The following is a 24,252-nucleotide window of genomic DNA, read 5'->3' as shown; positions in this document are numbered from 1 at the left end:
TATCAGGATCTTTCTGAGGTTTTTCTTGAGAAAAATGCTCAAGCATTACCTCCTCATCGAGACTATGACTGTAGCATTGATCTACTCCCAAATAGCAAATTGCCATTCGGTCATGTTTATCCTCTCTCACAGGATGAACTTTCCCATCTCAAAACCTATTTGGATGAGAATTTGGAAAAAGGTTTTATTAGACCTTCCACTTCTTCCACAGCAGCAGGACTCTTTTTTGTTCGCAATAAGGACTCAAGTCTCAGACCTATCATCGACTACAGGAAATTGAATGCTATCACAATAAAAGATCGCTATCCTCTACCGCTTATCCCTGAGCTCATTGAGCAGGTGCGTGGAGCTACCTATTTTTCAAAATTGGACCTGAAGGGAGCATACAATCTCATTCGAATCCGAGATGGAGACGAGTGGAAGACTGCATTCAGAACCAGATACGGATTGTTCGAATATCTTGTGATGCCATTCGGGCTATGCAACGCCCCTGCAGTTTTCCAACGATTTATAAACGATATTTTTAAAGACTTACTAGATGTCTGTGTTGTGGTATATCTGGACGATATACTTATATATTCACGATCCCTGTCTGAACACATAAGACATGTAAGACTTGTACTATCGAGATTGCTTGCACATAACCTTTATGTGAAACTGAAGAAATGCTTGTTTCATAAAGACGAGGTACTCTTTCTAGGCTACATCATATCCAAAACAGGAATCGAGATGGACATGAGTAAAATATCCTGCATTCAGGATTGGCCTACACCAACCACACGCAAGGCGCTACAGCGATTCCTGGGATTTTCAAATTTCTACAGGAAGTTCATTAAAAACTTTTCTGCTATTGTGAGACCCCTCACACAGCTCACTAGCATAAAGAAACCATTCAAATGGTCAGAAGAAGCCAATAAAGCTTTTCACTTGTTAAAGACAAGGTTTACTTCCGCTCCCATATTACGCCATCCAGACCCATCCCTCCAATACATTCTGGAGGTAGATGCGTCAAATATGGCAGTAGGAGCAATACTCTCCCAACGACCAACCCACACTTCACCACTTCATCCAGTCGCCTTTTTTTCTAAATCCCTAAGCAGTCCCGAGATAAATTACCCCGTGGGTGAAAAGGAACTGCTTGCTATAAAATTAGCTCTGGAGAATTGGCGACATTTACTCGAAGGCACCCAATTACCAATAATAATATACACGGACAATAAAAAACTCCAATATCTTCAGACTAGCAAAACTCTCTCGCACCGACAGGTACGATGGTCACTATTCTTTCTAAGGTTTAACTTCCTAGTGACCTACACACCTGCAGATAAGAACAAAAAGGCGGATGCACTATCACGACTATCTGAAGAAAACTACTTTGAAATCCCTTCCGTTCCTATAATACCTCACAAACGCATTATTGGAGTTGTCCGTTCCTTGAAGGAAGAGGTTTTGCATGGTATAAGTTTGGATTCACCCCCACCACAACTAAATACTGATGCAGAAGGCTTCCTCTACTACAACGACAAACTTTACATACCACCTACCCTACGCACCAAGATCTTAGAATTATCTCATGATGTGCCTATGGCAGGACATATGGGTATGACAAAGACTCTTAATTTGATTTCCCGGCAATTCTGGTGGCCTGACATGAAAACATCTATACAAAAATTAGTCTCTTCATGCAATGTCTGTGCCAGGTCCAAAATTGACACTACGAGACCATCCGGTCTACTATGCAGTCTACCAATACCCCAAACTCCATGGGAAGTTTTGTCCTTGGACTTCATCGTAGAATTGCCTCTTTCCAAAGGATTTAATACCATCTTGGTGTCAGTGGACCATCGGACAAAGATGGCACATTTCATTGCTATTCGCAGACTACCTTCGTCCAAACAAACGGCAGAACTCCTGATGAAACATGTCTTTAGATTACATGGTATCCCAAAAACTCTTCTGTCTGACCGTGGATCCCAATTTATTTCTAAGTTCTGGCAAGAACTATGTCACATACTACGGATCGAGCGGAAGCTCACTTCTCCTTACCATCCGCAGACCAACGGACAGACTGAAAGAGTCAACCAATGCATCGAGCAGTATTTACGTTGTTATACTTCTTACCAACAGGATGATTGGGTGGATCTTCTCCCTCTGGCAGAATTTGCCTACAACAACGCAACCCACAGTACAACCAAGCAGAGTCCGTTCTACTTGAACTATGGGTTTCATCCCTCTATTCTTCCACCACGCATCCTTCCTTCAAACAACCCAGTAGCCTCAGACTATCTTACCCAAATAAAGGATTCTCTGGGTTTATTAAATACTACCATTGCACACGCTCACAGTCAACAAAAGAAGTACTATGATCTTCGCAGAAGACCTTCTCCACAGTACACTATCGGGGACCTCGTTTGGCTCTCAACAAAAAATTTAAGATTGAAGATCCCTAGCAAAAAGCTTGGACCTCTGTTCTTGGGACCTTTCCCAATCAAAAAACTTATTGGAAAAGCTGCAGTACAGCTTACATTGCCAATAGACCTAAAAATCCATCCCATTTTCCATGTGTCGCTACTGAAGCCCCATGTTCCGGACCAAGGAATAAGGCCTAATACTCCACCTCCGCCTCCTGTACAAGTTGAAGGTGGAGAAGAATACGAGATAAAAGAGATTCTGGATTCTCGTATCTACAGAAGAAGACTTCAGTACTTGGTTAGATGGAAGAACTATGGGCCCCAAGACGACACCTGGCTAAACACCTCTGAAATACATGCCCCTAGATTAATCTGCAATTTTCATGCGAGATACCCAGACAAACCAGCTCCAGAGGCCTTCAGGAGCCGGCCTTAAGGGGGGGGTATTGTAATGTTCCGGTACCTTTGGTACCCTAAATTACTTTTCACAAGTGTATGCGCCCCACCATTCTCTTTTGGAAAGGTGCGCATACACCTTTAAGACTGAAGCTGTCATCACTCAGCGCCGCACTAGATGGCTATTTAGGGCGTCGGTTCTCACTCACTTGTGTTCGTTCAAACACCCTTACCTGGATGCTAACTTGGCTTGAAGCTTTCGTGCTTGCAAGCATACTTCGCTGACGGAACCTCGCTGCGCTGATCCCTGCATCCCGCTTCCGGATCATCCGCTCCTCCTGAACCAACCTTCGGCTGTATTGCTATTAGTGCTAAGTACCCCGCAGGGGAACCCTCTATAAACCTTTACTAAGCTTACACTATCTAGCTCTGCATAGCAAAGACTATTTATCACATCTGCATATCTAGATTGCTAGCTCTTAAGACTACTGCTACTTATTCCTGCACTGGGTTGATCACTCTTGTATGTCCACCTGCTACTCTGTCATCTGCTACCATACATGATTGCTAAACCTACCTGCATCCATCTGCTACTGTCTTACCTTCAAGTGTCTGTCACCTACCACCTCCACAACCTGTCTCTTAAATCTTCATCACTGTGTTACTACATACATAAAGTCACTCTAGGAACCAGCTTGTTGAGTGTGTGTATTTACTAGCTGAATTAAGACCTTCCACACATGATGAGTCATTGAGGTTGGGAATGGTATCTCAGCATCTCTCTTACATGACTACTGAAGTGGAATATTTCTGCAGCTGAAAATCCACACCATACATGAAACGCAGGAGCGTTACACTATGGGAGCCCCGAAGTCATTGAATCTGCCTTATTCCAGAGACTAAAGGACTTTCCTAAAATCTCTGTTAAGGACAATCATAAGCTTAGAGAGTTAGGTGATGTAATGTTCCGGTACCTTTGGTACCCTAAATTACACTTTCCACAAGTGTATGCGCCCTACCATTTACTTTTGGAAAGGTGCGCATACACCTTTAAGACTGGAGCTGTCATCACTCAGCGCCGGACTAGATGGCTATTTAAGGTGTCGGCTCTCACTCACATGTGTTCGTTCAAACACCCTTATCTGGATGCTAACCTTGCTTGAAGCTTCCATGCTTGCAAGCTTACTTCGCTGACGGAACCTCGCTGCGCTGATCCCTGTATCCCGCTACTGGATCATCCGCCTCTCCTGAACCACCCTTCGGCTGTATCGCTAATAGTGCTAAGTACCCCGCAGGGGAATTCTCTATAAACTTATACTAAGCTTACACTATCTAGCTCTGCATAGTAAAGACTGTTTATTACATCTGCATAAACTAGATTGCTAGCTCTTGAGACTACTGCTACTTTTCTGCACTGGGTTGATCTCTTTTGTATGTCCACCTGCTATTCTATCATACAACATTGCTAAACCTTCCTGCATCCATCTGCTACTGTCTCACCTTCAAGTGTCTATCACCTATCACCTCCACTCAACCTATCCCTCAACCTTCATCATTGTGTTACCACATACATAAAGTCACTCTAGGAACCAGCTTGCTAATTGTGTGTATTTACTGGCTGAAATAAGACCTTCCACACATGATGAGTCATTGAGGTTGGGAATGGTATCTCAGCATATCTCTTACATGACTGCTGACGTGGAACTATTTCTGCAGCTGAAAATCCACACCATATAAGAAACGCAGGAGCATTACAGGTGACCTCCTTCAAGAACTTGAAATTGCTAAGTTAGATCCTAGTTTACCAGGTCTTAGCTATTTAGACACTGCTCAGGGCGTAAATCCTATTGTAGCAAAGTTGCCTAGTCATCTTCAGGGAAAGTGGACTAGTGTAGGATCAAAGTATAAGTATGAGCATCGTGTTTCCTTCCCTCCCTTTTCTTATTTTTCAGAGTTTGTGCGGAAGTTTGCAAGATCCAAGAATGACCCAAGCTTCTTCTATCCAGATACAACCACCATTCCTTTAAGTACTTCAAGGGGTATTGCCACCAACAGTAAATTCAAGGATTTAAGGCATCCTATTGCCATGAGGAAGACCGCGATAGCATCCAACGTCTTAGCTACAGACATCAAAGCAAGCAATCTTAATCAACAGTGTCCTATTCATAATGCGCCACACTCTCTCTCCAAATGTCGTGCATTTAAGGACAAGCCTATTGAAGAACGCAAGTCATTTCTCAAAGAGCATAATATCTGTTTTAAGTGTTGTGCATTCTCCGATCATTTAGCTAGAGACTGTAAGATCGCCATCAGATGTTCTCTTTGCAACAGTGCCAAACATGTGGACGCTCTTCATTCAGACCTGTTCAAAAGGAAACCTTCACCCGGCAGCAACCCCAAGACTACATCAGATGATGGCGGGGAGAGAACTGAGCAATATGCCGACCCCGTAACCACAAGGTGTACAGAGGTATGTGGTGAAGGGCTTCATAGCAAGTCTTGTAGCAAGATATGTCTTGTAAGGGTTTTTCCTGAAGGATGTCCACAAAAATCCATAAAAATGTATGCCATACTCGATGATCAGAGCAATCGCTCATTGGCCAGTACAGAATTCTTTGACCTATTCAACATTCAAGGAGAGACCTGGTCTTATACCTTGCAGACATGTGCAGGAAAGGTCAATACTTCTGGAAGAAGAGCCCATGGCTTCGTAGTTGCATCAGAATATGAGGACACAGAGTTTCCTCTTCCAACGCTAATCGAATGTGATCAGCTACCGAACAACAGAGAAGAAATCCCCACACCAGAGGTTGCACGTCATCACCTTCATTTGAGTCACATTGCTAACTACATTCCACCACTTAACAAGGATGTTAAGATTTGGATTCTACTAGGGAGAGACATTCCTAGAGTTCATAAAATAAGAGAGTTATGTAACGGTCCAGATGATGCTCCTCAGGCCCAGAAACTCGATCTTGGATGGGTGATAATAGGAGAAGTCTGCTTAGACCAATCTCACAAGCTCTTGGATGTAGCTTCCTACAAAACTAATGTTACCTGTCAATTGATGAAACGTCCATCGCACTATTATATGAAGGAAAGACTTGATTTTAAAAACGAAGTTCCATATCAAGCACTTCAAAGTATTAACTGTAAGCTCACTTCTCAAAAGGACTTTGGTGATTCAGTGTACCAGACTACTTGTGATGACAACAAGATTGCCCCTTCAGTCGAAGACAAGGAGTTCATCAAGATTATAGATGAAGAGTTCTTCAAGGACAATTCCATCAGTTGGGTAGCTCCATTACCCTTCCGAGTACCAAGGCTTACAATCCCTAACAATCGAGAACAAGCTTTAACCAGATTTGCTGCACTTAAGAAAACTCTCCTTAACAAACCTGAGAAGCAAGAGCACTTTCTAGCATTCATGCAGAAGATTTTAGTGCCAGCAGTTGTCCTCACACAAACCATTTGGTTTTCAGGACCCAAGTTTTTAATGGACCAGTCTTCTACAAACTCAGAAGAATATATCGATTTCCACCTGGAGGATCCAGATACTGATCTGAAAATCTGGCCTGAAGTTGTAGCATTGAGTTCCAACATCTGCTCAAGAAGAAATTTGGAGGATGAAGATGACTCCACAGATATGGGGAATGGAGCTGATGAATGGATGCAGGCCAAGACTCTGGTTAAGCCTCCGGACCAGCTGGAACTCAGCGAGGCTGATCTTAAGGAAGAATTCACTCGTATCCTGACTGCGAACAACCCTCATGCCCCCCAGAACATTGTGAGGTACAGTTTTAAGGAACGGGCCTACAAACCCATTAGCATCATGGACCAGCTGGCCGTACGCTTCTCCCTGGATGGAAACATGTTACGCGAAGACTCTGATGAAGCGCGGCGACAGATGACAAAGTTGGGAGTCATTGAAGAGACTCAGACCAACGACTCCACAGAGCCAGTAGACAAAGATACAGATGGGAAGTCTGACCCTCAGGCTAGTGAAGAATGGACAGAAGGTGAGGAAATACCATCCAGGAACAAGAAGGAGAGAAAACTGACCAACCAGTTCAATTATAGCAAGAGAGCATCCCAGAGCATTCACAAACCCCTGCGGGAGCGAGCTTCTCGGACAGAGCCACCTCCAAGAGCCACCTTCTCCGCCACTGCAAACCAGTGGAAATTCAACCCATCACACGCTTCACACATGGGCGGAGCATGGGAACGTATGATTGGGATGGCAAGGCGCATACTGGATTCTATGTTGCTTGATGTGAGTTCTTCACGTCTTACCCATGAAGTACTTACTACATTCCTTGCTGAGGTCGCAGCAATAATCGACTCAAGACCGCTGACAGCTGTATCCACAGACCCAGAATGTCCAACTGTTTTAACTCCAGCTGCATTATTGAGCCGGAAAATTGGACAGATCCCAGCGCCAAAGAGCATCTTTGATGAAAAGGACATATATAAACGTCAATGGAGATACGCTCAATACCTTGCAGATTGTTTCTGGGACAGATGGAGGAGGGAATACCTCACACTTCTTCAAGGACGTAAAAAGTGGCAAACCCAGAAGCCTAACTTACAGGAAGGGGACCTGGTTCTTCTAAAAGACAAGCAAACCAATCGGATCCAGTGGCCAGTTAGAGTTATTACAAAGGCCATTGCTAGTGATGATGGAAAGGTCCGAAGTGTGGAAGTCAGGATTGTAAAGGACGGGAGCCCAAAAACCTTCCTGAGACCAGTCACTGAGACAGTCCTAATTATGCCTGCTTCCAAAAATTCTGATTCAGTGTTATGTGTAGGAGTCACTTAGACCTCTAGCATAGTTAGCTTAGAGGAGAGGGCTACATAGCATTCTACTGTATGCAATGTTAATTGTATGTTTATGGAAAATAATTGTGTAGTGGTATCTCACGATACCAGGCGGGGAGTGTGCTGCCACGCAGCTTTAACTGTCTAGCAGTTGTTTTTACATGTTATGTTATGCTATGTTATTGGTATCTTCCTTACACCCCTGCTGTTTCTGGCTAGATGGTTTCTCCCATCCTCCATTTTCCTGCTGTAACTCCCATTTTGTTTAGTTGTTATGAGGAGACTGCAGAATGTGGAAGCTGTGTAACTTCATTGGAAATTTACCTATGGAAAAGTCTCTATGTTTATGCCTTTGCTAACTTGAAGCATAAAGAAGCATTGGAGAACACCTCTGGAGTCTTTATTCATTGAGTAAACTATCTGTTAAAGCCATCATTCAACCTGCTGCACACACTTTCAGACTGGGTCTACAAGGAGGTCACAGGTACAATCGATGCTGAGACAGAACAGCCATAGAACACCAGAATTGGCAGGTCCGCCACTGGCACCCTGTGCTTTTCACAGATGAGAGCAGGTTCACCCTGAGTACACCCTGAGTACATGCGACAGACGTGAAAGGGTCTGGAGAAGCCGTGGAGAACGTTATGCTGCCTGTAACACTGTTCAATATGAGCGGTTTGGTGGTGGGTCAGTGATGGTTTGGGGAGGCATATCCACGGAGGGATGCACAGACCTCTACAGGCTAGACAATGGCCCCCCTGACTGCCATTAGATATTGGGATGAAAGTCGTAATATTGGATCAATATACAATAATTATAATGTATTTTAATGAAGAGGGTCTGACCTTTTTGGTTACAAAAATGTATCTAGATTGTAACGCTCCTGCGTTTTATGTATGGTGTGGATTTTCAGCTGCAGAAATATTCCACTTCAGTAGTCATGTAGAGAAACGCTGAGACACCATTCCCAACTCCCAATGACTCATCATGTGTGGAGGATCTCAATTCAGCAAGTAAATACACACACTCAATAAGATGTTTCCTAGAGTGACTTATGTATATAGTAACACAGTGATGATAGGCTGAAGAGACAGGTTGGGTAGAGATGGTAGATGACAGACACTTGAAAAAAAATGTTCTTGAAAGTAAGATAGTAGCAGATGGATGCAGATAGGTTTAGCAATCATGTATGGTAGCAGATGACAGAGTAGCAGGTGGACATACAAGAGAGATCAACCCAGTGCAAGAACAGGTGGTAGTAGGTTCAAGAGCTAGCAATCTTAGATAATGCAGATGTAGTAATAGTCCTTAGTATGCAGAGCTAGATAGTGTAAGCTTCAGTATGAAGGTTATAGAGGTTTCCCCTATGGGGTACTTATCACTAATAGCAATGTAGCAGAGGAGAGGTTCGGCAAGAGCGGATGATCCGGTAGCGGGATACAGGGATCAGCGCAGCGTGGTTCCGACAGCGAGGTATGCTTGCAAGCATGAGAGCTTCAAGACAGGTTAGCATCAAGGCACAAAGCAGTTTGAACGAACACATGTGAGTGAGAGCCGGCGATCTAAATAGCCATCAGTCCGGCGCTCAGTGATGACAGCATCAGTCTTAAAGGTGTATGCGCACGTTACCAAAAGAGAATGGTGGGGCGCATACACTTATGAAAGAGTAATTAGGGTACCCAAAGGTACCAGAACATTACATAGATCTAACTAGAAATTGTGTTGGTAAAACGCATCTATATATGATGATGAAATGTGATTTAATTCTGTTGCAGGTCTTTATGCTGCTATGCCTAGAGACATTCTGCTGGTTGTTGGTAATGAGATAATTGAAGCTCCCATGGCGTGGAGGTCCCGATTCTTTGAATACAGGGCCTACCGTCCCTTAATTAAGGATTATTTTCAACGTGGGGCAAAGTGGACCACAGCACCTAAACCAACAATGGCTGATGAGCTCTATGACCAGGTACATTCTGCTCTGGATTTTTTTTTTTATTATTTATGTAAAATATTACATTATAAAAATAAATCAAAAAAAGAAAATATTGTCCTGATTCAGTTAAAGAGCATTGCAAATAAATACAGAATGCACATTAGAAATTGAAATATTCAGAAAGGGGGGGGGGGGGGTGGGAGTGGTATATAGTATTGGCCAGGAATAAAGGCAAAGTATTGTCAAAGTGATACCTGTGGTGGCTATGGAAATGATTCAGAAATATGCATCCCCAAATATTTTTCTTCATCAGTTTTTTTAGACAGCCACAAGTGTTGCAACTCAATGAATATAATGGAAGATTCCACAAAGCAAGCTGTTTAGCATGGATGGAGGAGTATTCGATTCCTATTTGAAATATATGCCTGCATGGCCAGCTTGGGGAAAATCCAGCAGAGAAAGTGTGATTACCTGCCTTAGTTGGCCTAAAACCACATGTTCTTGATGGCCTCAGCAAATAGAAAGTGGAGCCTGTGCAATCTCACCATTGGAGTATGAGTGAGATTTAGGAAGCTTGTGGGTGCTTCAAGTACTGTAGCTATTATTGACCCAGTACGGTTTATGTAACTAAGAAAAAAGAATGCTCTCCGAGCAGAGGTGGGAATAAGATTTATTTCTAACAGCAAGATGCAGATTTTCATAATTGTGCTGAAATTTTAGAACTAAAAAGGGCTAGCATGCTTCATTTTCCAGCTTTTATTCCTCCATTGGCACTGGCACTATCTCTCATGTATCCTTTGTGCCTGACTGAAAAAAAGGGGAAGGAGAAAAGGAGAGAATCTGGCAGTGTGTAGCTCTCTGCACCCCTCAACCACCGGTGCTGCCTATCATTGCTCATCAATGCACATCAGTTCCGTCGATCAGTGCACATCAATGCTGCCTATCAGCCACCCTCTCCTCCTGTGTGCACTGCAGGAAGTGTGAAGCCAAGCAGCTCACATTTTTTGCAGATCACACAGGAGGTATAGGGGTGGGACAATAAGGAGCAGATCGGTTGTTTCCTCTCCCATTCATGCGGGGGAGGGGGCTCTGTGCTGCACGCGCTCAGCTCAGTCCTGCTGAGGAGGCACTGATGGGCGGCTCTGATGGGTGGCTCAGCTGATCACATGGTAAAGAGCCGCTGTGATCTGAAAGACAAAGTCTGTGCGCTGGATGCGTGCCCCAGGGAGCACACAAGAAGTGAAGTTCTGGGAGAATGTCCATGGACCCCCTCCCAAAATTGAGGCTCAGATAGAAGGGGGGGGTCAGAGTTCATGGTTTCTTGCATTGGGGCCCTGAAGGTTCTAGTTATGCCTTTGATACACACTATATTACCAAAAGTACTGGGACACCTGCCTTTACATGAACATGAACTTAATAGCATCCCAGTCTAATGCCTCGTACACACGTACCGATCGTCGGCCGAACGATCGGCCGTCTTTTGTCTGAGGGCTGTCGTGTCTGTTGAAAACTGCAAAAGACTGCACACGAATTTTGTCGGCCAACAACAGCCGACTGCAGAAGTGATGTCATGTGATGTTAACTTTCCTGGTCTTTTTTTCTTTTCTGAGCATGCCCAGTCTTGCTAATCTGCTGTCTGTCGGCCGAATTCTGTACTGACTGGCAAACAATCGGCCGTTCTGGTGTCGGCATACAAAAATTTTAATGCTTGCACGACAGATTCTGTTCGGCCGAAAGTGCGCTGTCGGAAGCATTATACTAATAAGCCTACAATCGGCCGATCGGTCGTCGGCCGAATCTTTTCGGCCGACAATCTGCACGTGTGTACGAGGCATTAGTCCGTAGGGTTCAGTATTGAGTTGGCCCACCCTTTGCAGCTTTAACAGCTTCAGCTCTTCTGGGAAGGCTGTCCACGAGGTTTAGGAGTTTCTATGGGAATGTTTGACCATTCTTCCAGAAGTGCATTTGTGAGGTCAGGTACTGTTGTGGACTAGAAGGCCTGGCTCGCAGTCTGCACTCGAATTCATCCCAAAGGTGTTCTATTGGGTTGAGGTCAGGACTTTTGTGCAGGCCACTCAAGTTTCTCCAACCCAAACTCGCTCATCCATGTCTTTATGGACCCAGTTTTGTGCAATGGTTCAAATCATTTGGTGAAGGGGAGGTTATAATTTGGGGTTGTTTTTCAGGGGTTCAGCTTGGCCTCTTAGTTCCAGTTAAGGGAACACTTAGGGCATCAGCATACCAAGATATTTGACAATTTCATGCTCCCAACTTTGTGAGAACAGTTTGGGATGGCCCCTTCCTGTTCCTGAGCGGAGAGTGCGAGCCAGGCCTTCTCATCCACATCAGTGCCTGACCTCACAAATGCGCTTCTGGAAGAATGTTCAAACATTCCCATAGACAATCTTAAACCTTGTGGACAGCCTTCCCAGAAGAGTTAAAGTTGTAATAGCTGCAAAGGGTGGGACAACTCAATATTGAACCGATGGACTAAGACTTGGATGCAATTAAAGTTTGTGTGTGTAAAGGCAGGCGTCCCAATACATTTGGTAATGTATATTACAGCAGCTAACCCAAAATTAAAGTTAGTACAAATGCAACCAAAAAAGCGTTTTATTTAAAACTATCTTCCCACAGTTATATAGTCTGTCAAATTTAAATAAAATATAATACAATATCTTAAATTCCAAAAGTGGACTTTATAGATTTTAGGACATATATATTCTCTATAAATGTGAGACATTCTTTATAATTGTGGAAAGATTGTTTTAAGTACGCGTTGACTTTGCCTGTATACACAATGATTTTGGTTTATGAAATTCATTTTTATATTGGCAACCTATCCAGGGCTACAGATTAACTAAACCTATATTTAATGCCATAGCTAAATATATATGTATATGCCATACTTGCAAGTCTAAGCAGCTCTGCTATTTGAAAATGCTTCTTGGCTGTAGATAAGTTGAATTTTAATAACGGTTGCTTATGGACCTCAGACATAATTTTTTAACTCTTGTTTAATATCTGTGTACCTCTGACATCACTAGACTGTGTGGATTGTGTATAGCACATGTTGTATGTGAGGGATGAATACAGTATGGGAAATGCTGGAAAGGTCAGGATCTGCATTCATACTCAAGGCTAGATGTTGACTTCTCCTAATGTCTGCCTTACAGGAATACCCTATTCGTACTGTTGAAGACCGAAACAAACTGGCCGCTCAGGGAAAATTTGTTACTACAGAACATGAGCCCTGTTTTGATGCTGCTGACTTCATGAGAGCCGGGAGAGACATCTTTGCACAGAGAAGCCAGGTGTGGTGGCTCTGACTGCCAGCCATTGTCATGCTTTCTGTTTAATTGCCTTTTTATTATACCGCATGAACATGCTGACATCCTCTTGGGTGCAATGGTTGATCCAGTAAATTTTATACAGCCTCCACTTAACAGCCAGATTGTCACCTGATTTTTAGAGATGGGCCGAACGACCCCCTGTTCGGTTCACAGCAGAACATTCGAACATTGCGAAAGTTCGGAACCGAATAATGAACCCCATTGAAGTTTATAGGACCCAAACTGGAAGAATCAAAAAATGCCCATTTTGAAGGCTTATATGCAGGTTATTGGGCAGACAATGGTTATAGGGTTCTGGGTACTGTCCTGGGGGACATGTATCAATGAAAGCTTGTATAAAAATGTCATTTTTTTAATGAGCTGTGATTTACTGATGTTTTAAAGTGAAGCAAAACAATGAGAAATAACATGAAAAACTCCTTTCAATGTAGTTCCTGGGGGGTACTCTTAGTCTGCCTGTAAAGTGGCACATCTGTATGTGTATAGAAACTGCTGCAGCAAGAATTACACTTTTTATAAGCCAATAAAATGAGATTGTTGCTGCAAGCTTTTTTTTATTTTGGAAAGAACAGGTTGGCGAGTGAGTCTATATGATAAGGCTACAATGCAATGCACTGGGAACAAGATTCAACATTTTTAGGATAAATTCTGGTGTCTTTCACTGACTTTGGATAGAAGTACCAGGTGCAGAAAAATTGGGTTTTGGGTGTTGGTGCCTTTAAACTGTGTAACCCTATAGAGGTACTCTTGATTAAAGCAAAAATTGGCCTTGCTGTCAAAAATCGAAATGATATGCACCTGTGGGTGTTAAAAAAATTTGGTCTTTGGGTGTTAATTGTGCCCATAAAACCTACACGAAAAAATTCTTCCAGATTAAATCAGCATCCACAAAGCTAGGCAGCCTAGAAGTCTTGCAAATATTCCACATCCCAAAAACACTTAATCAGAAACATTGGCATCAGGAACTTCATAGCAGCTGCTAATCCAGGACTGATTAATTTTGATAAATGTCAGCTGGTCCTCTGTGTCTGTGGCCAGACACGCTCTATTTATCAGTAACAAAACCTCCGGCAGCACTAAATGCCCGTTTGGAAAGCACGCTGGATGCAGGGCAGCCCAGCAGCTGTATGGCATACTGGAAAGTTCTGGCCAGTGGTCTATTCTCATGACCCAGTAACCCAGTGGATCTCCAACTGGAAAGCTCTCCATGTCTGTTTTCGTCCACCATATGATGCAGATGCTGCCGATGGGATGTTGAAGCTGAAAGACCTGGGCACTGAGGACCAAATAAATTGTAAAATGCATCACTTAGGCAGCTCCCTTCTCCACCACTCCTCTTTTGACCAATAGAAACCTCAAAATGAAGTTTTTCCACGAGACTGTAACCTACCAGAGTCTGGAAAGGTGTTTACATAAATTCCTTATTAAGGAGTCTTAAAGAGATTTCATCTTCTGCTCCTTCTGTGGGAACAGGATTAGTTCTCAGACTTTCCCCTTGTAACAGTGGTCAAGGAGGGTTGCCAACCAGTAGCGATCCTTCTCCTTGATACCATGTATTCTCGGGTCCTTTCGCAGGTTTTGAAGCATGAGGGAGCCCATGCACATGTTTGCGGAGGCATAGGAAGCAGACTCCTCAAGGCCTTTGAGGATTACAGTATCTGGAACTGCCTCCTCCCAGCCACGTACTACCAAGGGTTCTTGGGATGGAAAACCATTTAAGGGTTGACTTGTGTCTTGCTCTGCTTCAACACCTCCAAAACTGCTAGAATCATCTGTCTCCTCCTCCCTCTCCTCCTTGTGTGTTCTGCGGTGTGGCAAGAATGGTGTCTGCATAAAGCGGGCCTTGAGAGAAAAGGAAGTCCCCCTCTTACTCTGCCTCGAGTGCCTTGTCCATAATGCCACATACTGTAGTCTGCTCCAGCAGGAACATAACTGGTATGGTGTCACTGATGCATGCATTTTCACGGCTTACCATCCTTGTCACCTCAAGTGGCGACAGTACAGTGCATGCATCCTTTATCAGCCATTGGTGTGGGGGGAAAAAAGCAGAGCCAGTCTGAGGGTGTAGTTGTGCCATACATCAACACAGATACTAGTTGACTGCCCTCTGCTGCATGTGCAGCCACTGCTGCATTGTCAAAGTCAAGTTGCACCTGTTGGGCATGTCCAAATCAGGCAGTTTATGGCAGGTGGAATTCCCGCTGAATTTCAGCCAACCGATCACTGGCTGTCTATGACCGCGTGAAATTACTAGAGACTCTTCTGGCCTGCTTTAGCAGATTTTCCAACCCTGGTTACCTATTTAAGAAGCGCTGCACCACAAATTGGAGGCAGGCCAGGCATGGCACATGTGTCAACTTTTCCTGTATAAAGGCGGACAGAAGGTTTGTGCTGTTATCACACGCCACGTTTCCTGGCTCCAGCTGGTGTGGCATGAATCCCCTCTGGACCTGCCCCTGCAGAGCTGCAAGAATCTTCTCCAGTGTTGCTCCTGTCTCCTAGACACACCAGCTGAAGCACCGCATGGCACCTTTTTTTAGCCTGCTTCATTGAATATCCCCTTGAACGCTTAGGGGGAACGTGTGGTTCATAGGACAATTCAGCAGAGGAGGGTATGAAGGAGGAGGGGTTGAGATGACAAATCTCACATCACCACTAGCTATATGGAGATGTGGCGGCACAACAAGCTGCAGCACTGAACCCTGTCTTGCATCCTTCAGAGTTGTAAGCAGAGTTACCCAGTGTGCTGTGAACAAAATATATCGTCCCTGACCGTGTCAGCAGAAACATGAATCTTGCAGCTGACTGCCTGGCTCAACAATGCCACAACATTGCCTTCCACCTGATGGTACAGAGCTGGAATGGCCTTGTGTGAAAAGGAATAGCGACTGGGAACCTGCCGTTGTGGTACAGCACATTCTGCAAATTCACAAAAGGTTGTAGAGTCTACCAGACAGAAAGGCAGGAGTTGTAAAGCCAGCAGCTTTGACAAGCTTGAATTTAAACGCTGGATATGTGCGTGGCAGTGACTGTATTTTTTTTTCACTGCAGGAGATGGGGCAGAGAGATTTGCCTGCTACAGTCTACATCTGGTGGTGTGCCCTGTCAGTGGAGGCTGCTGAGAGGTCATTAGGTATAGCGGGGGTAAACTGGAAAGGTAAGGAGGAGCAGAATTGCATCCCTTGTGTGGCTTTCAGGTGCTCTTGACAACAGGCTGAGTGGGAAGTTAAATGCCTTGTCAAGCATGTGGTACCCAAATGGCTGGTGTTTTTGCTGCGCTTGATGTGCTTGAGGCAAAGCTTGCAAATTGCAACAGTGCGATCGGCTGCACAAGTGCTAAAAGGCCCAGACAGCTGAGCTGTGGGAAGTGTGCCAGGAGATGACCGCTCCACAATCTGGTTGCTAGGGTGGCTGGTCTCTAATCTTCCATGATGGCTGCCTCGTTGGGGTTATGCCTCACCCTCTTTTCCTCTGCTGTATCTGGCACCCAAGTTGTGTTAGTGACCTCATAATCATCCTCATTGCTGGAGACAACTTGGCAATACGCTGCAGCTGGGGGAACATGACTGCCAATTGTGTACCAGTGTTCTCCCCTCTCTGTAGGCTCATGTTCCTACCTTCCTCATCTTCAGAACCAACATGTGAATCAAGTCATGGCTGTGCATCAAGGAGCAAGTGGCTAACGCTGTGTTCAGCTGACTCTTCCATGCCTGATGCCTGATACTTGGGCTATGGCAGGAATGGCTGTGGACAAAGACAGAATAAGTCACTCTGGCAACTGCAGTGGGCTGCGCACTAGTCTCTGCTTGGGTGATGGAGGATGATGGTTTATTAATGCCCCGTACACACGTGCAGATTATCTGCAGACTTTTGTCTGCAGACTTACCTTTTCTATGTAGTGCAAGGGCCTGCCGGATTGCATACAAATTGAAAGTGTTTAGGTTTGACCTCATATTATATGGTTTTGGTAAGTCTGCAGACAAAAGTCTGCAGATAATCTGCACGTGTGTATGGGGCATAAGCCAGTCCACCTCTGCATGCTGTGGCTGAATAGCATGGGCAACATCACTAAACAGGGAAATAATGCCCTGCCTGAGGACTGATCAGGCCCACCTTTGCCTGTGCAACAATAGAACGATAGCCGCTCAGGTAAGAGCAATAAGAGCCTTGGAGTCCGAACAACACCAAGCATGAGAAAAGTATTGACCGCACTCCAGCATAGAAGGCACTCAAAAGACCCTATGTTATGACAGCAAATTTATTAGTGAAACACGTCAACCGTTCCTTGTTACCTGCCACATCCATGTTGTCTGGTACATTGGATATTTTTATTCAATAAAGTCTTTTGATTGCCTTCTATGCCAGAGTGCGTCTATACTTTTCCCACCTTTGCCTGTGGACACATAACGCTGCTTGCCCCCTCACAGTGCCATTTGAACATCTGCCTCTCCTTGTTGGCCTCCTAGATATGATGGGGCGCTTATTAACAAAATGTAATAAAGATGTGGAAATGTGTACGTGGATGCACTTTAATCAATGAAATGTCGTGTTTGGTGCACTTTAACCTGAGTACTTCCTACACACAATATACTGCAGTAAAACTGCACTGACGCACTGCAATATACTGCGTTAAACGTGCACTAATGCACTGAAATGTGCTGCATTAAATGTGCGGTAATGCACTGAAATGTACTATATTAAACGTGCAGTAATGCACTAAATTGTATTGACACTAAACTGATATTCTACACTGACAATATAATCACTATAGCACACTAACTTGCTAGCAGCACTGAACAGAGCCCTGTTCGATCTCTCTCCATGCCGATATCACACTGCAAATGGCCACTATTGAAAGAATAGTTTTATAGTGTGGGGCTGGACTAAGAGCATTGAGCCATGAATGGATAGTCATCGTGACAGTATCCAATCATGACCCTGACCATGCAATGTTCCCTGATTGGGCAAAGCTTTCATTGCTTCAGCCAATCAGGGCTTCCAATGCACTGTGCTGCCTCCTTTTTGCTGTGCACCCTTTAATTGTTAAATTTTATGCATTAACTCATTTTGTTTTTGTACTCTAGAAATGATCTGTGGATAAATTCTTATATTTATTACTAGGTGACAAATTACCTTGGAATTGAATGGATGCGCAGGCATCTGGCTCCAGGGTACAAGGTGCACACTATCTCATTTAAAGACCCAAATCCTATGCATATTGATGGCACCTTCAACATTATTGGACCAGGTCTTGTACTTTCTAACCCAGATCGTCCCTGCCATCAGGTAGGTTAAAGGTTACACTAGCTGAAAATGCAAGAACATAGTTGATTCTATTGGTACCACACATGCTAAAACTGGTTTCTCTTCTCTGTTACTAGATTGACTTGTTCAAGAAAGCTGGCTGGACTGTTATCATTCCCCCCACTCCACTCATGCCAGATGGTAGGTATTGGCATATTTACATACATGCTGTCATGTAATGAGTCAGTATGTTTAATTATATCAGATAACTGGTTTGGGGGTTTGACGCATTGACTGAAGACAAGACTTTTGCATCAAACAGTGCAGATTGTGGTAGGTTTATCTTCTGAAACAATTTAGCCAAACAGTTGCTTGCTTCAGAACTACAACTCCATAAATGATACTAAAATATTTAACAAAATATGAAATGATATAAAAGGTCCACAGTAGATCCTGATTATTTTAAATTTCATACATTTTTTTACTTATTTAGATCATCCTCTGTGGATGGCCTCAAAATGGCTCTCAATGAACATCCTGATGTTGGATGAAAAACGTGTAATGGTGGATGCCAATGAAACTTCCATTCACAAGATGTTTGAGAAGTTGGGTGAGTGTCTACTGGTCCTGGTATACTAAAATTTAGCTAGCACTGCTTTCGTTTTTATCCAGATAAATTAACTGATATAACTGCCATGTTTACTGGTCCCTTAGGTGTTAAGCATTTTGCCTTTTTCATGATCATCTTTATAATGTAAATTGGCATTACACATTTGAATATTACTTAGAATAAATTCAGGTAAATAATGTTTGTTTTATTTGGCAGGTATCTCCACCATTAAAGTGAGTATTCGCCATGCAAATTCCTTAGGAGGTGGTTTCCATTGCTGGACCTGTGATGTTCGTCGCCGTGGAACCCTGCAGTCCTATTTCAGCTAAAAAGCTGGAAATGAACAGTAAACAAGCTTTTAAGCGCCTTAATACTATAAACAAGGCAAATATCCAAGCATAACTTAGAACAGCCTGCTTCCAATTACAGTCCTATCTGTAGACTGAAACTGCTACTCTGAGTTTCAACATTTTAGAATGTTACATTTACACTGAAGAACCATCCAAACGTTTCCAGGACTGCAAGGTGCTGACAGCATTAATGCACTAGGTCTACCTGTCTACCTCTGTCTTATCAAAAAAGTGGCTTTAAATGTACCATGTAATTACCATTTATTTTTCTTATAAAGATTTATTGGTTACACTCTAACAAATTTTGAGATTGAACCTCGAAATATTGACCCCAGATTATTCATGAAAGTTGTAGTATGTTTTCAAAGATGTCTAATTTATCCAGAACTATGCTTAGTTTCCTACACCTTAAATGTTTCAAAACTTTTTATAGCACCACTTTAAAATGTACAGTTTGCTTTGCACTTTCAATAAAGTCTTTGTAAAGGAGTGTGTGATCCTACTTTCACTCACAAACTGAGATGCAAAAATTGAAAAAGTATTTAAAGGGAAGTAGGTTTTTCTCACCTCCCCTTCCGGTCAGGACGGCCAACACATGAGAGATGATAGGAAACCCAATCCAAACACAGCATGTTAAAAGGCCCCACCCTTCCCCTTGTCCCTCAGTTTAGATTGTGTTTCTTCCTACAGCGTTTGTTTTTTTTCTCTGACCTGAAGACTTGGAGTCGGATGGTCCCCCTGTGAGCCAGGTTCAGGAATGCTGGTGAGAGCTGCACTCTACCTGCCGCCTCCTCAGGCTTCTCACAGGTCGCCCTTGTTGCACAGGCCGTCGGTCACCAGAGTGTCCCTCTAGGCCTGTCTCTGGCTATCCAGCAAGTCTCCTCCAAAGCGGCAGGGAATTCTAAAAGCCCGCTGAGACGTGTGTCCCAAGCCTCGCTGTGAGACCAGAACTTCCGCCGGAGCGTCAGCAGGTGGAACATGCGCGGCGCAGCACAGAAAAAGAGAAGCAATGTAGAAGAGACGCCGGACCCGCTTGGAAGCTTGAGAGCAGACTCCTAGGCCCCAGGAGCCCGGACAGCTGCAGGGGAAATGAAGCCTACTACAGCCCACCTCGCAGAAAAGGAGGAGGGAAGGCCGGTCCAGGTGACTGCAGCCAAATTTAGGTTGGAACTGGGTAAGTGCTGACTGTCTTGTTCTATAATCTGGGATTAATGCTGGTCTTAGCAGAAGCCCTGGAATGTCATTTTTCCCCTGACCCTAGTCGGACCCATTTCCTGTCCTTTCTGAGGATCTATTTAATGGAAGAGTGATCCTATTGTGTTTTTTTTTTTTCTGCCTCGTGTCTTCTCTTCCAGAGTCCCTGAGTGGTTCACAAGAGGCCTCTAATTTAGTACCCCCATTGTCCACAGGCACTAGTACCTCAAAAAAATGTGGTAATTGCGGGGACAGACTATCTAGCTCTCACACTAAACCTTTCTGCTGTAAATGCATCAATAAACTAGCTGGTAAAGAGGCCTCTGGACTAATGAAAGATTTTTTAAAATCCGTCCAGGAAGAAATGCTGGCTACAATACAGTCATTTTGTTCCTCGTGGCTTCCCTCCAAGTCACAGAACCTAGTGAACCAACCCTTAAAGAAGGTATCTCTTCCCAGGAAAGCTCAACCTCCAGGGCAGGTCCTTCTGGGTTTTTACCGGTGTCCCAGAACCTTCCACCCAGCAAACTGGGGAGGAAGAAAGGTTGGAGAATGAGGTGAACCAGTCAGACTCCCAAACCAGCTCCGGGCTGAGGGAGAAAGGGACTCGGATAGTGAAGCTGAGGATTCAGAGGTAAATAGGAACCTATTTGGGCTGGAAGAAATGCAGGGACTCCTTCAGGCCGTTTACGCCTCAGAAGAGATCACAGAGCCCCCAAAGGAAACTTCAGCGCAGGATAGAATATACAAGGGACTATGAAAGAACTCATCAAGGGTTGTGCCAGTACATCAATCCTTGAAAGGGTTAATCCTGCAAGAGTGTCAGTTCCCTGAAAGTAAGTTAGTTAAACCAAAATCATGGAAGAGAAGGTTCCCCTTTAAAGAGGAGGATGTAGAAAGGTTTTTCAAAAACCCAAAACTGGATCCTCCACTATCACAAGTAACAAAAAGGTCCAGCCTCTTCTTTGTATATACAGGCAATATCAAGGATGTTATGAACCGAAAGGCAGAATCCTTACTGAAAAAGGCCTGGGATGCCAATGCATCAGCAATGGCCCCAGCCCTAGCAGCCTCTTGTGTAGCCAGAAATGCCAATTGTTGGGTAGAAAGACTGACTAAACACCTTTCACAGGGTAAGACCCAAGATCTACAAGACTCCCTGTCAGTTATAGTAAAAGCGGTTGCCTATCTAGCTGATGGCAGCAGTGGAATAAGTAATAGCCTCCGCTAAAGCGGGGGCCCTCTTGAATTCAGCCAGAAGAGCCATCTGGCTTAAAGAATGGAAGGTGATTTCACATAAAAAAACAAGCTCTGCGGATTGCCTTTTGAGGGGTCCTTACTCTTCGTGTCGGGCCTAGATGAGGTTCTGGCCAGATCCTCTGAAAAGGGTAAAACATTTCTGGCCAAATCCAGAAAGGATAGGGGTAGGAAATTTTTTCGTGGCCACCCAGGACAAAGGCAGCAAAAAGCCAGGAAAGAACCTGCTAGAAGATGGGGCTTCAGGAGAGGGAGGCAAAGAAACAGTTTGCTCTTCCCCTCAAGCTAAGTCAGTTTTGTCCCAATGGGAAGAGATTGCAGTAACCCCTTATGTCCACTTCCTTATAAAAGAAGGTTATCGCCTGCAGTTTACATCAACAATAACTATAACTCATCCTCCTATGGAGGTTCAAAAAAGGAAGGCCCTGTTGCAGGGGATCCAGGAACTGGCAGAGCAGCTAGTGATAGTTCCCGTACCAGAAAACCAGTTCTTCCAAGGCTTTTACTCCCACGTTTTTGTGGTACCCAAACCCTCGGGAAAATATTGCCTTATAATCTAAAAAACTTGAACAAGTTTCTACGGTACAAGAAATTTTCAATGGAAAGCATCTATTCAGTACGAAAAAACTTACTGAAAGATGTGTTCATGGCTACCCTGGATCTCAGAGATGCATACCTGCATGTTCCCATTCATTAGGAGCATCAGGCCTTTCTGAGATTTGTGGTAGTTACCAAGGAAGGAACAGCACACTGACAGTTCAGGGCGCTCCCCTTTGGGCTAGCAGCCAGCCCGAGAATCTTTACAAAAACCCTAACAGATGCAGTGGCTTATCTCCATCTCCAGGGTATAGCTTTAATTCCCTATCTGGATGATCTGCTGATCTTTGGCCTTTCAGCAGACCAGGTGAGCTCAGACACTCAGCAGGTGATAAAGTTCCTACAAAAGCTAGGCTGGTTAATCAGCGTAGAAAAATCCTCTCTGGAACCAACCCAGGTGCAAACCTATCTGGGGTACCGTATAGACTAAAGGGTACAAAGTCTCTTTCTCCCGGGGGAAAAAGTGGAAAAAATGGTCTCTTCAGTAAGAACTCATATAGAAGCACCCTCCTGTTCCAGGAGAGAAATCCTGAGAGTCTTGGGGCCAGCATCCCAGCTATGGTCTGGGCGCAGCTTCACTTAAGAGACCTTCAGTTCTTCCCCCTTTCCTCCTGGGACAGGAAGATTGGAGTCACTAGACAAAACTGTCATTCTCACCCCTCAAGTCCAGACGTCACTAGAGTGGTGGTTAAACCCCAGCAATTTGGGGAAAGGAAAACCTTGGGGTCAGTGGAACCCTGTCAAAATCACCATGCACGGAAGCATGTGGGGATGCGGGGCTCACCTAGAAGGAGCCCAAGCTCAGGGAGTCTGGGACAACAGGTAGCCCAGGCCTCATCCAACTTCAGGGAGTTGAAAGCAGTGGGCGAAGTGCTGAAAGCATTGGAAAGCTTTGTCCTAGGCAAAGAGGTTCAGATCCATTCCGACAACACAACTGTAGCCTATATAAATCGCCAAGGGGGTACCAGGTCAAAATCCCTCCTAGCACTGACCAAAGAAATTCTAGGTTGGGCTGAGTAAAAAGTAGTCTCCCTCATGGCCATTCACATAAGGGGGAAAAACAACTGGCAAGCAGACTTCCTCAGTCGCCAACCCATAAGAGAAGGAGATTGGGAACTAAATCCCAAAGTCTTTCAGTTGCTTGTCCAAAGGTTCGGGTACCCAGAGATAGATCTATTCTCCACCCTGCAAAACAGGAAGGTGAAAAGATTTTTTTCCCTTACGCAGGAGAAAGGGATGGTGAGCCTGGATGCCTTGGCCCAAACGTGGCAATTTAAGCTAGCTTGTGCCTTCCCTCCCCTGACCCTAATCCCTCAAATTTTACAGAAACTAAGTCGATCTCTGGCCTGCGTCTTATCCTAATTGCCCCTTGGTGGCCAAAGAGATCATGGTTTGCCACCCTGAAAGCCATGTCAGTAGCCCCCCCTCCCCCTGGGGACTCCCCAATCTCCCAGGCCTACTGTCACAAGGGTCGGTTGTGCATCCAAACCAGAGTTCTTCCATCTGACAGCTTGGTTAGTGAGCGCCAGATCCTTAAAATGAAGGGCTGCTCAGACAGAGTAATAGATACACTCTTACTGAGCAGAAAACCAGTTACTAGGAGAATATATCTTAAAGTTTGGAAAACTTTTTGTACCTGGCGTAGGCAGAAAAGTTTCACCTCCACCTCTATTCCCATGGTCTTGGAATTTTTACAAGATGGAGTAGATAAGGGTGTGGCAACTCCCTTAGGGTACAAATAGCAGCTCTTTCAGTATTTTTCGATGCAAGTCTTGCAAAAGAGCCGTTGGTTAAAAGATTTTTGTTAGCCAGGGAAAGAGCTACCCCCGTGGTTAGAAACAGGTTCCCTCCTTGGGACCTGACTAGGGTTCTAGAGGTGTTATCTAGTAACCCCTTTGAGCCTTTAAAAGAGGTTCCACTTAAGTTGTTATCCCTTAAACTAGCCTTCCTGCTGGCCATCACGACAGCCAGAAGGGCAGGAGATCTACAAGGTCTTTCTATAAAAGAACCGTTCATTTTAATTTTTCCAGACAGAATTATCCTTAGACCAGATCCTTTGTACCTTCCCAAGGTAGCATCATCATTTCAC

The 24,252-nt window shown here is 44.3% G+C and overlaps 1 protein-coding gene and 1 pseudogene across 2 annotated transcripts in view; both read left to right on the top strand.

Annotated features, from left to right (window-relative positions):
- The window catches only part of LOC309554316 (glycine amidinotransferase, mitochondrial-like), a 57,027-nt gene extending 37,854 nt beyond the window's left edge, over nucleotides 1–19,173 (top strand). Inside the window, exons 4-9 of the mRNA XM_082255968.1 lie at nucleotides 9,401–9,591; nucleotides 12,735–12,872; nucleotides 18,033–18,197; nucleotides 18,293–18,356; nucleotides 18,649–18,765; nucleotides 18,982–19,173. Coding sequence (XP_082112094.1) covers nucleotides 9,401–9,591; nucleotides 12,735–12,872; nucleotides 18,033–18,197; nucleotides 18,293–18,356; nucleotides 18,649–18,765; nucleotides 18,982–19,094 — 788 coding nt within the window. The 3' untranslated portion in view covers nucleotides 19,095–19,173. The remainder of the gene's footprint in view (nucleotides 1–9,400; nucleotides 9,592–12,734; nucleotides 12,873–18,032; nucleotides 18,198–18,292; nucleotides 18,357–18,648; nucleotides 18,766–18,981) is intronic.
- A 1,800-nt stretch (nucleotides 19,174–20,973) lies between these two features.
- On the top strand, nucleotides 20,974–21,855 carry LOC309552518 (lamina-associated polypeptide 2, isoforms alpha/zeta-like; annotated as a pseudogene). Its single transcript has one exon. The product of its transcript is annotated as a lamina-associated polypeptide 2, isoforms alpha/zeta-like (transcript).
- Nucleotides 21,856–24,252: the final 2,397 nt, after the last annotated feature.

The sequence above is a fragment of the Pelophylax lessonae genome (assembly GCF_965119305.1).
Source record: "Pelophylax lessonae genome assembly, chromosome: 4".
Taxonomy (NCBI): domain Eukaryota; kingdom Metazoa; phylum Chordata; class Amphibia; order Anura; family Ranidae; genus Pelophylax; species Pelophylax lessonae.
Note: the sequence above shows the minus strand (reverse complement) of the source record. Positions and strands in the feature narration are given on the sequence as shown.